The 13,866-nt window shown below is 41.1% G+C and overlaps 1 protein-coding gene across 2 annotated transcripts in view; it reads right to left on the bottom strand.

Annotated features, from left to right (window-relative positions):
• Window positions 1-4,414: 4,414 nt before the first annotated feature.
• Window positions 4,415-13,866, bottom strand: part of POLR1A (RNA polymerase I subunit A) — a 34,574-nt gene continuing 25,122 nt past the window's right edge. For both annotated transcript variants that reach the window (XM_074147041.1, XM_074147042.1), the window contains exons 28-34: window positions 12,951-13,065; window positions 12,226-12,342; window positions 11,116-11,397; window positions 10,297-10,497; window positions 9,410-9,527; window positions 7,997-8,161; window positions 4,415-5,440 (exon numbers count right to left, since the gene is read on the bottom strand). In XM_074147041.1, the coding sequence (XP_074003142.1) occupies window positions 5,340-5,440; window positions 7,997-8,161; window positions 9,410-9,527; window positions 10,297-10,497; window positions 11,116-11,397; window positions 12,226-12,342; window positions 12,951-13,065 (1,099 nt within the window). In that variant the 3' untranslated portion in view covers window positions 4,415-5,339. The remainder of the gene's footprint in view (window positions 5,441-7,996; window positions 8,162-9,409; window positions 9,528-10,296; window positions 10,498-11,115; window positions 11,398-12,225; window positions 12,343-12,950; window positions 13,066-13,866) is intronic.

Raw genomic sequence — 13,866 nt, 5'->3', positions numbered from 1 at the left:
TGAGTGAGGTTCACAAGTTCTCCCATCTGACCTAATCCCAGATAAGAGAAAGGTTTTTGCTTTGGCTCGATCTGCCTGCAGCCAGCCAGACCCAGGAGCACGGCCCGGTCACCACAATCTGACCTTGTCTCTGAGGTATCACGTGCCCTTGTACTTGCCAAACTCCTCAGCAGATGAGGTAGCTTCCAGATTTCAGTACTTACTGGCAAACTTCAAGTGGTTTGTCCAGAAAGTCTCTGAATGATTAAAGATCTCCTCGAGCTGTGTTGTTGCCACTGCCTGGTTACTGACCTAAACAAGCGTAACAACACGGGAACCAGCAATCTGGCAAAACAAACTTTTCTGCTCCCTGTCTTCTAATATTTAGCTTTTCCTTTGAGATGAAAGAAGCACTAATTCCTATTTGTATTCATTCTTATTGCCTGATTTAGGATTTTTTTTAATGTTTATGGACAAGAACAAGCCTTCCATTACAATTTATTAAGCTTGACCATAGCTCACTTTCCAACTGCTGTACAAATACAAGCTGACTCACCGTTACTGGCATGCTGAAAAGATCTGTTAGCCCTATTTCACGGGTAACAAATTTCTATCAGTGGGCGTTTTGTACCAGACAACCAGGATAAAACCTACAATAGATGTCCTGCTTGCCAAAGCAGGTATGACCTTGATCAATGCCTATAAATACTCAAAGGGTGGGTGTCAAGAGGAAGGGGCCAGTCTTTTTTCAGTGCTGCTCAGTGACAGGACAAGGTAGGTAGTAGGCACAAACTGGAACATAGGAAGTTCCATCTAAACATGAGGAGGAACTTCTTTACTTTGAGGGTGGCAGAGCACTGGAACAGGCTGCCCAGAGAGGTGGTGGACTCTCCGTCCTGGAGACATTCAAAATCCACCTGGACACGTTCCTGTGCAACCTGCTGTGGGTGGACCTGCTTTGGCAGGGGGGTTGGACTAGATAATCTCCAGAGGTCCCTTCCAACCCCATATCATTCTGTGATTCTGTGACCAGGAGACAAGCATCACTGCCTCCCTTTCTGGCCGAATAATTTTCAGTTTCTTCTATTAAAAAAGCCTCTTCCCCCAGCTCTCACGTCTGCACGTGCCAACCAGCCCGTTCCAGGAGTGCACATTCAAACTTACAACCTTTAGCTTTCCAGACTGATGATTTGCTATTATTAACAGAGATAACACATGGAAAGCAAGCAATTTTAGAATCTACCTTTTCTTCTCTCATTCCTCCCATGTTTTCGCAGTCAGTTATCCTGGCACCCTACAGAGAGTGCAGCAGAGAGTTAAGAGAAGGAGGGATGGTTCCCAGGGAAGAAGCATTAAGAGTGTGGCCAGTGCTCTGACCACTGCATCCGACTTCTAAATCACCTACAAATGGAAATGCAGTGCACATCATACACAAACTAGAGGAAATCACCACAAGATTTGACTGTTCAGTATTAGCTCTGCATTATTGCTGATAATTGTCAAAGTAATGTCAAAGATAGTTGAAGAAGGACTTGTAAATAGTGTGCATTTGAAGTGATGCTGCAGAAAACACTGAAAAATAGCATGAAGAGTTCTCAGTGCCATCTGACATGTTTCTTCACCACTTATGACTTGGTCTTCCACCAGAGAGAAAACCAGGTTTTCTCAGCAGCAGGAAAATCACGCTGAATTCTGATTCAGAACAGCAAGATACTTGGAAAAAGAAGAAAAAGAAAGCCCCACTTATGAAATCCCATCTTATTTCAGTATTTGCAAAGCTCCATTCGCACACTCGCCTGTTCTTCTGGCCTTTCAATTGTGATCTCCCGCTCTCTGTGAAATGACATCTACTGCCAGCTCTTTGGGGTCCTTTATGCCAAAACTGACCCCATTTGTCCGTTTTACGTAATTACGAAAGCAGCAAGAGCACAAAAGAGCCTCCTCCCAGACTATGTTTGAGGGTAGGTAGTTCACAGCTTCGAAAAGAACTGTACGGTGACAGGAATCGTTGCAAGGAAACTAAGACACTTTTAATCATAGAAGATCTAGCTGCACAGAGCTATATGTTGTGTGAAAGAAGTCTTCTGACCATAGGAAGCAGGACATTTCTTCTACCTCCATTTTCTGCACACATGAATTTTAAGCAAACTGAAACTCCTCCCACCTCAGAAACGGCAGTTTAGATGATTCCGTACCCAACATGCTTGTGCTACACATTAATTGCTACCTCAGCTGCCTTTTCTTCACAGTATAAACTTAGCCCATTTATGTGCCAAAACACACAGAGTTCTCCAGCCCTGAAGACACAAACTCTTATCTGAGGTCCTGCCACACTCTCTCCCCTGTTACTTTTGCCCCTGAACAGGAACAGCCACCTACTTTGCTTTCCTAAGCAGACATTAGGTAAGATCCGAATCGTAACGTTAGGGGCTTTCCTACAGCGTCAGTTCTTTCAGTACAGATCAGAATAGGTTTTTTGGATCCTGGCCTGTACCAAAATTTTAAAGCCAACTCAAAACCGAAAGTGGAGGTTGGCTCATCCTGTCACAGCCAGAGCACATGTTCCAAAAGATTCTACTGAAAGCCTCATGACCATCAGATAACCTGGGAGGAGGACCGACCACCGACTGAATTCATCACCATTTCCTGCACAGCCAGTTCTGCAGCAGTTTGACACACAATGTGGTGGAAAGCAAAGGGCAATTACATCAATATGTTTTCCCAAAACGAGACTATGTAACGTTTAATAGGTACTTTAACACCCTGCTCATTGAGCACCCACGGCCCTTGCTCCCCTAAAACGTGCTGGCTGACTGCTCCCCCACCACCTCACAGGGCTACTTCTCACCACTGACGCTGCAAGCAGGCCTGCCAGGAAGATTGCTACATGCCATGCTGGCTGCAGGAGCTTCCCACAGCGACAGAAACGCAAGCTGGTGCCTAGAAAAGGACACTGGTTTGCTCGGGAGACTCCATCCCTTTCCAGTTGCAGCACAGCACAATTTCACATACGCGCATTTCAAAAATGCAGAATTTGTATGTGGATATGCTATGCCAAAATAGAAGACTAGTGAACTTCCTTCTATTTCATGGCTCCATAACTCTAAGGAAAGTTCATTATCATGACATATTCATAGAATCATAGAATGGTTAGAGTTGGAAGGGACCTCAAAGATCATTGAGTTCCAACGCCCCTGCCATGGGCAGGGACACCTCCACTAGAGCAGGTTGCTCAAAGCCCCGTCCAGCCTGGCCTTAAACACTTCCAGGGATGGGGCATCCACAGCTTCCCTGGGCAACCTGTTCCAGTGCCTCACCACCCTCACAGTAAAGAATTTCTTCCTAATATCTAATCTAGATCTCCCGTCTTCCAATTTAAAGCCATTACCCCTTGTCCTGTCACTACATCTCCTGACAAAGAGTCCCTCTCCAGCTCTCCTGTAGGTTCCCTTCAGATATTGGGAGGCTGCTATGAGGTCTCCCTGGAGCCTTCTCTTCTCCAGGCTGAACAACCCCAGCTCTCTCAGCCTGTCTTCATAGGGGAGGTGCTCCAGCCCTCTGATCATCTTCGTGGCCTTCAAAGGGACTTCTTAAACTTCACAGAGAAGGGATATGAACACTTGGGATGAATGAGTTATTTTGGTCAAATTCTTTGGAGCATTAAAGGATGCCACATCTCCAGACAGTAAACGTGGCATAGATGCTCCTCACTGCAGGACTGTGAATACCTTTTGGGGATCCTTCTCAGCAAACGGTCTGTAACGGTATAGACTGTAGCCTGAAATTAAAAATCTTTTTGTTACCATGTTTGTTCTTTCCCATCTAACCATTAACCTGTATCCAACTAATTCTGTCCAGATTATTCGCAGAATGACGTAATTTTGTGAAATACGGAGCAGGTGCTAAGATTGGAGAAAGACACAAGGAAATCTTTTATGAAGATTTGCAGTGTGAAACCGGAGAGCTTACCGGCCTAATGCCTTTGTTAAGCTTCAGCACAGTTTGCAGTACATCTGACACAGCTTTAAAGGGGTGAGACCCCTTGATGGAAGTCCGTCAAGATACTCCAGAGAAACTCTTTCATAATCCCAAGCCAACGTCTCCCGCTACCTGACCTGATCCCCATTAGCGTAGCTCCACTGGAAGCAGGAGCTCCTCAGTTGGCTAAGTGAGTTCTGGCACTTTTCCACTAGCTTAGGGGTACCACTGACAATGATCCAGGGTTAAAATCGGTTAGAAAACTTGCCCATATGGTAGTGAGCGAACTCGAAAGAATTTTAACTACTCATGTGCATTTCATTCTGATTAAAATCAAAGGTAAACAAGAAAGTCTGATTTCTGAAGAGCGGCTCTCGGCTACGCGACTTTTAACAGCCATCAAAGTGATGGCTGCTGGCCAGGTGACAAAATTCTCTCAGTAACACAGCCACAGAATAGGGTGTTCAGAATATTTCTTTGCAATGTTCTTTATTAAATATCCTCTTTGATACAGAATATTCAAGCAAAAATAGTTTAAAAACTCTGTTTCAGTAATTCTTACACGAGTCTTTTGTGCAGTTGCTGTTACAGCAGCTCATGTTGCCATTTAAGGAATAAATCTTTATCAAATGTCAGATTTCTCACTGCGCATAGATCTGTTCCATACAAAGAAGTCATAAGTAGGTACTGGAAAATGCCTATAGAAACCATCAACACTCTGAATTCGGGTCTTCAACTAATAAAGAAATTTAACAATTGTGTCACAGACACGTAATTCTTAATAAATGAAGTAGCAGAACAGGAAAATGCATCCTCTGAAGTTTATAAGAGTCATGGCAGTGCACACAAGTACAGCAAAATAAGAGGATATGCCTCAAGCACAGACGCTTCAATACAACGTTGAAGCTCCAGCACAGCACTGCCCAGCTACCCCTGGGAGCTTGAGTGCTATTTCCAATACTGGAAATTTGCCACATAACAACCGTGTGACAACTAGCACTGCCCACCCAGATGGGATTCTGCCCTGCAAAAATTAGACAGCATAAACAGATTCTGCTTTGACTTCTGTCTGCCACAGCTGCTGCATGGCCTGTTTGACACCCAGATGGTCTCCATTTTATTCTTTTCTGTGTAAACCAATAATCTCATTTTTTGTATTAATGAACAGTAAATAAATGTTTCTTTGGATCAAAGGATAGCTCCTATAGGTGCAGATGTTCTCATTAAATCCATTAGGCTCATCGGGTATCCAGATTAACAAACCTGTTGGCACAGGGAAGATGACTGGGGACACAGTATGTGCCCTTGGTGCATACCCGTAGAGCATATGTATCTGTTATGATGAACATTTTAGTCAGAATCCTTAGGTTCTAACCAAAATACTATGTAAGGGGTTGCTTGAGGTCAAACAAACCAGTCCCTCCTTTCACAACTTTTCCAACCACTAGGCATGCAGAAGGGGATCGCAGTTCATCATGGGCACCTGTAACAGAATTCAAACAAAATCATTTTAGGATGTTTCCAAAGGTTTGTCAGAGGTCTGTGCTGAAAAGCAAGCATTTTGGTTTACATGCAAGAAGTCATCTGGTGGAGCCCCCCCCCGCCCAGTGGGGGTAGGTGGCACTGCCACCTACTGCTCAGATTGAATTTGCATTTCTGAGAGAATTTCAACTCTTCCTACCCCCTCCTAAAATAGCTATTATCTCATCCCAATCTTTTTGTGCAAGCAGAGAATTAGGCCACACATCACTAAAACTCTCCCTATTCAGCATGAAAAGATAACACATTCTGAATTCTAAGAGAATGCAGATTCGACCTTCCAGTGAACACATTTTGCTGATTAAACAGATCACTAAAAAAATACATCACTGACGCAAAACCAAAAAGATTCCCTTTTCAGTGCTGCCTTTTTCTTTTGTTAGAGTGAATCCTTTTGATGTGGATTTTAAATCCTTCTGGCTAGATACGAAGAGAACTTTTCACTGAAGAGACATTCCATGAATTCCTTTGATTTTGTGGTTACTCACTGTAGCGAAATAGTGTCACAGAAATTTGGAAGCTCTCCAGATGATATGTCTGGCTAGGACTGTTTTGCTTTCACTATTTTTATAAGCACCAGGCTGTTTTTCATTCATCCTAACTACAGCAAGCTGGAATTTTGTCATCAGAGCAGTTGGAAGATTGGAAATAAAACTGTCAAACTTCTGCTAAGGTTGGGTCATCTTTACTCTACTGAGCAAAATGTCCTGAACTTTCTGTCATACTGAGGATGGGGGGAGGAGCTGCACCGAGCCCTGTGCTCGCAGCTCTGATCTCAGCTACAGCTAAATAATTAAATAGCTGCTCCTAAATGTGTGTGAGCTGAAGGAAAAAGAAAAAGGTCCTTTGTTCGATCATTAAACAAACCAGTCATAATTGTCCTGTTTTCTCCCGTGATGTTAACAAAGAGTTATTCTTTGAGCAAACGGCCAAAGGGGTCTCCCTTCCAATGCAGTGTGCTCTCTGCAGACTAAACCCTCATCAGCAGTCTGCTGGGTCACACCTGCACTCTAATGGCACTTCTTACGTTAGCTGTGCACAGCGGTCACAAGCCTTTTTTTTTCTTCTTACTGATCCAGGCCATAAGCAAGCACACCCTCGCAGTGTCTCTTTAAACGTACAGTCAAGTTATCGGTTACATTAAAGCAAATGAGATCCAGACTGCTGCAATCCACGTTATGACTTTGGTTTCCATCTTGGTGAAATCAGTAACTCCCTCCACTTGTAATCAGTGTAGCTTTCCTGCCAATTCACCGTGCCCGTCTGTCAGTACGCGCTTCATGTCTTTATTCATAATATTATCCATAAATATAATTACGTTTCACTTGGGAAAAACCTTATGTTATTTCTAAGCCAATACGTGATACAATGTAAACCCAGAGCGAGAGTGCAACTGTGCACGAAACATCCTCTTCTATTCAATTTCACCCTAGATTTACAATTTTCCTTTTTGATTTTCAGATTAATTTTAAGTCAATTGGAACCAATACTATTCATTAAAACCCAAACTACTTTCCCAGAAAAGGTATAAAAACAGCATTAACAAAATGGAATTCAGTGATAAAAGTATCTCTGACATCTGTGCAAGGCAGTTTAAGATAGCAGCTGAGGAGATCATGTTGATAGCTTTTCCCGTTTATATTAGGTAGCAAAGAAGGCAGCACAGGAGCATCCAAGAAGGAGAGCATCCAAGAAGGAGAGCATCCAACTGGCAAGCAACAGAAACCAAGACTATTTGCAAAAGGGAGACGTACTTAGTACCCAAAGCATGAGATCAAGCAAACTGTCTTAACGACAGATTTAGAGCACAAGTTTCTTGGATAGGACTCCTAAATGTAGGTGGCTAGTGCTATTCTAAGTGTCTTAAATGATCCATGCAGCCATGTGACCTCTACACCTTCCAGAGCAGCAACCAGCCAGCAGAAAGGACACGCGGGCATCTCAACTGGCACCAGAAACCTAATGATTCTGACTCTTTGTCTGTGTTTGAGAAAAAAGGTAAAGATAATAAAGTGCTACAAAGCAGAAGAAAAACAGAATTGAAGTAACAACCAGGAGGGCTGTTCTCACAATAAAATTCTGAATAGCAAGGTTAGAGAAGAGATGAAAATATGGGAGTTATAATACAAACACGAAAACAAAGCAGGGATGACAATTTTAATGGTAGAGACAGAAAAAGGGCAGATTTAGTAGTCTGTTAAAAGGCTTTGCTATAAAAATCTTAACAATCTTCAGGTTTGTTATAAAAACGCCTATCTAATTCTTAAAGAAAGGAGTCACAGACCCCACAAATTACATGTGGGAGCTGACTTCATTTAAGCTGACAGAATTTTATTAAAAACATCTGGAACATTTTCCTAGGCAAGGGCTTAATTAAAATTTTAGCCTCTGGCATTTTTTTCTAATGCAATTATGCATTACTCAAAACAGTGGAAAGTTACGATGAAAGCAAAGCATATGTGAAATGCCACAGCAGTATAGTTCAAACTAAACCATTTACCCATCATTGTTGCTTCCTTCAAGAATTTGTAGCTGGTTTCAAATGTCATCTGTTGCAGAGGGGAGGAGTTGGACTGAATTCCAATACGATTCAGCGGTTTATAGAATCCTTCAAAACACATGTAATCTGCCACAAGTGAAAGGTGCCGAGGGTCTACCACAATGCCTAAGAACACAAGAAAGAGCAATCACCAGAGCATTCAAGGGCTAAGGTTGTGGGTTTTTTTCAAAATAAATCAGGTCTAAATTAAATCCCCTGAATCTAATCAACATAGGGAACATCGCTATTAACATTCTTCTGGCAGTTGCACCTCTTTGTGTGTAGCTGGCTTAACTGCTCCCCTCAAATATCCAAGAGAGGCAGACCTCACTATAATATAAAACAATATCTCTCCTGGGAAACTGAAATGTCAAGAATGTTGTGAGGCGGCAGTTTCTCTACCTAAAATCAGGAAGGTCTGCATCATCTTTGTTTACACAGAAGGGGGGGTCGCACATCCATCCATTTGTGATGGGACGACCTCAAGCCCCTCACCACGTGGCCTGCAGTAGCCAGCCACTGCAATCAGAAAGATTCTGATATTTTCTGTGCGTGACATTAGGCATCCACAGAAAACCCCATTTAGGCTAAAGAGAAATAGCACTTATTTTTACATAACGCTTGTGGGGTCCGTGTAATGGGGGATCATTAACAGCTCTGTCAACATTTACCTAGCAGTTCTTGAACAACTTGAAAGTCAGACCATTCTGGGCTGCCAGCTGACAAAACTGTTTGATATAACTGGTTGCTTAAATTCCCACTGTATCACTCTTCCCTCTTTTCAATAGTTTAATTCATAGCAAGACTTAGCTCAATTAAGGGAAATTCAACATGCCTAACCTTAGCAGCTTATGAACACAGACATCTTCCCAAGCTGCCTGGACTCTCTGAAAAATCTATGCAGAGAGAATAACATTCAGACAACGCAGCGCAGCTATTTTAGGAAAGATATAAAAATTTAACTTCAAAAAGAACCTACAGTCCCATCATCAAAAAGCTACAGGGAGGCAAGATTAATTCTATTCTCAGGAGCTCTATGCAGTCTAACATAGTTAGGTTCCTCAGACCTTAATAGTTAATTTGTCTGGACCTTCCACCTTGCAAAAAATAAATATACCCAAATAGAAAAGCTCTGTGAAAAGGGGATAAATTCAGCCTTGCCTAGTGAATTTTCTACTGATTAAATGGAACCTAACAATTAACTAACAAAATCTTCACAGAAGGCACTATAATGATTAAAATGAGGAAAAGGTGCAACTTAGAAATACACACATAAATGAAGATCATGCAAAAACAATTTCGTAAGCACTGTGGCTGGGTTTTCCCATTTATATGATAATAAAGACTATCTTTAAAAATACAACGAAATCTTACCATATACAGCAAATACATCTTTTATTTCCTTTATAATCACCCTCAGGGCAGACTCAATTCCATAATTCTTAGCCATGGCATGAATATCATTGGAATAAAGTCTGTTCAGGTCCAAAATCTGAAAGCAAAAAACCGACAGATACAAGATAGGACAGTAATTACTTTCTCTTTCTAAACAACTTAAGCTAATATAGCTTTTTTTCCTCCATTTTTCATTAGCTTAAGGAGCTTAAGGAGCACCAACAGTTGCAGAACAACTAGGCAGCAGCTTGGAGTCAACTACAAACAAAAATTCCTCTGGGGATTTAAGCTAGTGATCGTAGCATTTTGTATGTGAGTAAGAGTATTGGAATCAAAACTCAGCACAGAAGAAAATGACCTGAAATTATAAGAAGCAAAAGAAACCTTCCCAAGCAGCACATAAATACATAACATCTTCCAAGCAACACAATGCCATGTCCAGTCTGTCTCAGCCAGCCAGAACTTTTAGCAAAAGCAGTAGAGAAGATGTAGCATAAAACAATCCCCGTATTTGTAGAGTTATGGGCTAGATGACGTTAACAGCACTATTCATCTCCACGTACTGCGATTCATTTAGATGGAAGAACTCCCTCAAGTAACATTTAGAGACAGTTACAAGCGTGGTGTGGAATTATCTGTCATTAGACACTGGGCTGCTGCACAAAAACTGATTTGCAAGCTGCCCTTGAGAAAAGGCTCTGCTGAGCTCTGGACACATCTGGGGGGAAAAAGGAGGAGGAAGAGAATTTAAGACCTGAAAAGGCTACGCATCACCCCTGATAAATGTAAATGGCACCCATCATCCACCATCGCTCCCCAGAACACAAAAGACCGTCCAAGTTTAGGATTATGAATAGATTACGTACATCAGAGTATCTGAACAGCTCTGCAAAGTTTATCCCTTCAGTCTGCAGAACAAATTCCTTCTCTCCTTGCTTATTGGTACTTTCATTCAACAAGCATCGTGTGATCCCCTTCACTTCATGAATGACTGTGCTTCGTGCGACAGAGACAAGCAAGGAGGAGAGATCGAAGTACACCTTCGTCAACGGAAGTGCCAATGAAACCTAAGAGGAAAAAAAGACCTGATGTAGTATTCTGTAAGAAAGCTTGAACGTTAGGCTCAATAACCAGCCTACTTCTATTTAGGCAAAAAGTAGACAACTGGAATTACCCTAGTTATGTGTTCAGGAACATAAACGTCTGACTAGAATTACAGCTGAATGATGCTAATAAGAACACCACAACCCAAGACCATTCATCTAGATTGCTTTCAAGATCAATGAATTTAAAATGACTGTTGGTTTTGGGGTGCCTTTTCTCAGGGTGGTGGGGTATGTGTTTGTTGTGGGTTTTGTTTGTTTGAGTTTTAAAGATGCTAAGACTTTTTCAGCTGCCCAGCCACCCCTTTCATTTATCAAGAACTACACAGTGGTGCATCATATATTTAGATTAAAAACACAACAAACCTGTCAAAAACATGTTTTTAAAAAAAGTTTCATCGAGGGTTCTGAAAATTAGACATTACTAAAAATTATCTCAAGTACATTTATACTGCCATTTTTCTGTATTAATATAGCATTTTTGAGACAAAGGAGCAGCACTCCACCGATCCATTTGTTACGGGAGCTACATGCAACCATTGAGTAGCCACACACAGATGTTTCCAGGCACCACCACCTTACCTCACACCAAACTTCATTTTCAGTGTCAAACATGTAATCCTGTATTGATGGGTGGCTGTCCACAACAGCATTCACTCGCAACTCTGCTGTCTGAAGTAATCGAGTTTTCTCTTTTTCAGTTTGAGACATAAAGGAAAGATGTTGAGAATCGTCACCGTCTGCTTCATTCCGATCTTCTTCAGCACCAGGAGCCCTTTCCTCTTTTTCTGATTCAGCCTCTTCATCTTCTAGATTCTCATCGATGTTTTCTTCCCCATTCTCTTCTTCGCTTTCGTAATCAACCTACAAAGAAATAATGTCGCATTTATCTGAGCCAGACCATGTACAGAAACAAAGCACACCACGAGCAGTTTTATTTGAGAACATTCTTGACAGTTGAATTGCAAGTGTCTCACCTATGACACAATGAAAATGCAATTCTGTTGTAAAGAAAAATAATCCAACAGATTTGGTTCAGTCTCTATTCCTTTATAATCTTGCCATTATTCCTCAATACAGCCTGGGATGCTACACGTTACTGGGACTGTAGCAGAATTTAGTTTTCTCCCCCTGAAAAGGGCTCTTCCCATAATCCAACTCTGATGACAGGATTCCCTCAGGATTTTCAATTACTCTACCCTCTTGCTGTAATTATGAAGCAGTGAACACACAGAAACATACAGAGTCACAGAGAATATTTACTGAGAACCACAATAAACTTTTAAAAACAAGTAATGGCATGAAATTAGCAATAAATACATTTAAGATGAACTACAGCACAGACACCCTGATGGCCAGACACGTCTACTCTATGCCTGAAGAACAAGGCTTCAGAAAAACACAGATCCTTTCCATCTCTTAAATTGCATGGTTCTGTATTACTCTTAAAGGACAGCAGTGACCAGGCTCAACCAAGGTCATTGCAAAGCTCAGCTATAAGTCTTATGCTAGTTTTCCCCCCATCCAAATCAAAACTGATCAGCACAAAGCAGAGACTTGCCTATCCGCTTTCAAGTGGGGTTTGGGTTTTTTCAGCATTTTGTTTCAATGGAAGCTTTCCTTCCCAAATCAAACCAAGGCAAAGGAAATTGGGAATTAACGTGCAGCGCTGAGCACCTAGAAAATCATTACCTCTTCTTCCTGGTTCTTCTTCTGTTTTGCTTCTGTAGCATCACCATCTCCTTCATCAGCTTCTGCATCAACAATGTTCTCTTCTTCCTCTGCTGGAGCTTCCTGACTATTCTGTGTCTACAAATCCATGACAGACCAGATAATCAGGACAAAGCATCAACTGCCTCAAAAGGCTTTAACAAAACATTTGGAATTTAACAGTCCCTTGTTCAGTGGTCTACCTTTAAGGACAAATTAATTTCTGTAAGCCCACTACTATAAAGAAATAATGAACTTATACTCATGACAACTTTAACGTTAAACAAGATGAATGTCTAGAAGGTAGATAAGCCATCAGCCTGACTATATGACAGTCTTTGATGGGAGAGGAGTGGCAGAAGGAACATGCAAAAAACCTTTCAATGACTAAAGGATATTCCCCAAGGTTTTGACAACCACTGCTACAACAGGACATTGATCTGGGAGCAAATGGAGAGTAATATGCTTTTATCTCACTGAAGCTGAACTAAACAGGCATTTTCAGAATACAATCTTACATACATTAGGATTTAGTACACAATAACTTTAATTTCCTTGTTAATTTTATGAGAATCCAAGGACAGTTTATGCATAAAGGAAATATTTAAGAAGTAATTAGTATTCACACATTTCGTGTTCATACTGAAATATGCTATGCCTTTCCAAATTCTGGTTCTCAAAAATAAGAGTGAGGTGTTTTTCTGTACCTTGTCTTGATCACCGTCTAAATCTTTCCGAGTTGCCTTCCGGCTGCTAACTTCCGTAAAAGATGCCATCTTTGCATTCTTCCTTTTAATTGCTTCCAGAAAAATTTTAAAGAACCTGGAAGAAGCAGCAACCCAGAATGTCAAAGCTCAGCAGTACTGCAGTCAATTTCAAGTTGTTAGAAAATTAATTTATTTTAAGAAGCCAGTGTACTCATGACAGGACATATTCTCTGGTGGATGCAGAAGTGCTTATAAGATAAGGCAAATAATTTTTCTTCTCATCCCTTCCCCATTCCTTCTGGAATCAAAAGGTTGCTATCATCTCTCTTACCATCACAGATGTAGCCATGCATCCACAACTTAAAATTATAAACTCATCTGGACATAAAATCTGCACATCAAATTGACCAGAAGACATGGGTTACTACTGGACTTTTTTTCTTTTTTAAACCAATGAGCGCATGCAAAATTGTTAAATAAAGTAACCCAGCTTGAACTCATGTGGCCTGAGCGAGGAAGAAATCAATGAAGCCTTTTTTGCAAAACAAAAATAGCTTTCAGTAGGCCCTTATCGTTAAATGTTCTATTTTTAACTACAGAAATTCAGCCAGATATGGCAAAGGATGCATGGGAAAAAAAGGAAGAGGAACAAAAAGGCCAGCTGTTTAAAATTTATTTATTTTTCAAAACCAATTAAAAAAATTTAAGGTTTAATTCTTTTCAATGACAGCACAAGGGATACCTAAAGTATTCAAACATCTTTGCTGGTAATAAATGCTTAAGCACCCAAAGGTAACGAATGAGATGTTGCTTAGAAGTCTCTTCTGATACACTGGAGACATGTGAAAGGCCTGCTTTGATACAATTCTGCACTGTCACCATGCCACAGATCCAGTTTTATTTAAGATATAAAAAG

The sequence above is a fragment of the Numenius arquata genome, chromosome 5, assembly GCF_964106895.1.
Source record: "Numenius arquata chromosome 5, bNumArq3.hap1.1, whole genome shotgun sequence".
Lineage (NCBI taxonomy): Eukaryota > Metazoa > Chordata > Aves > Charadriiformes > Scolopacidae > Numenius > Numenius arquata.
Note: the sequence above shows the minus strand (reverse complement) of the source record. Positions and strands in the feature narration are given on the sequence as shown.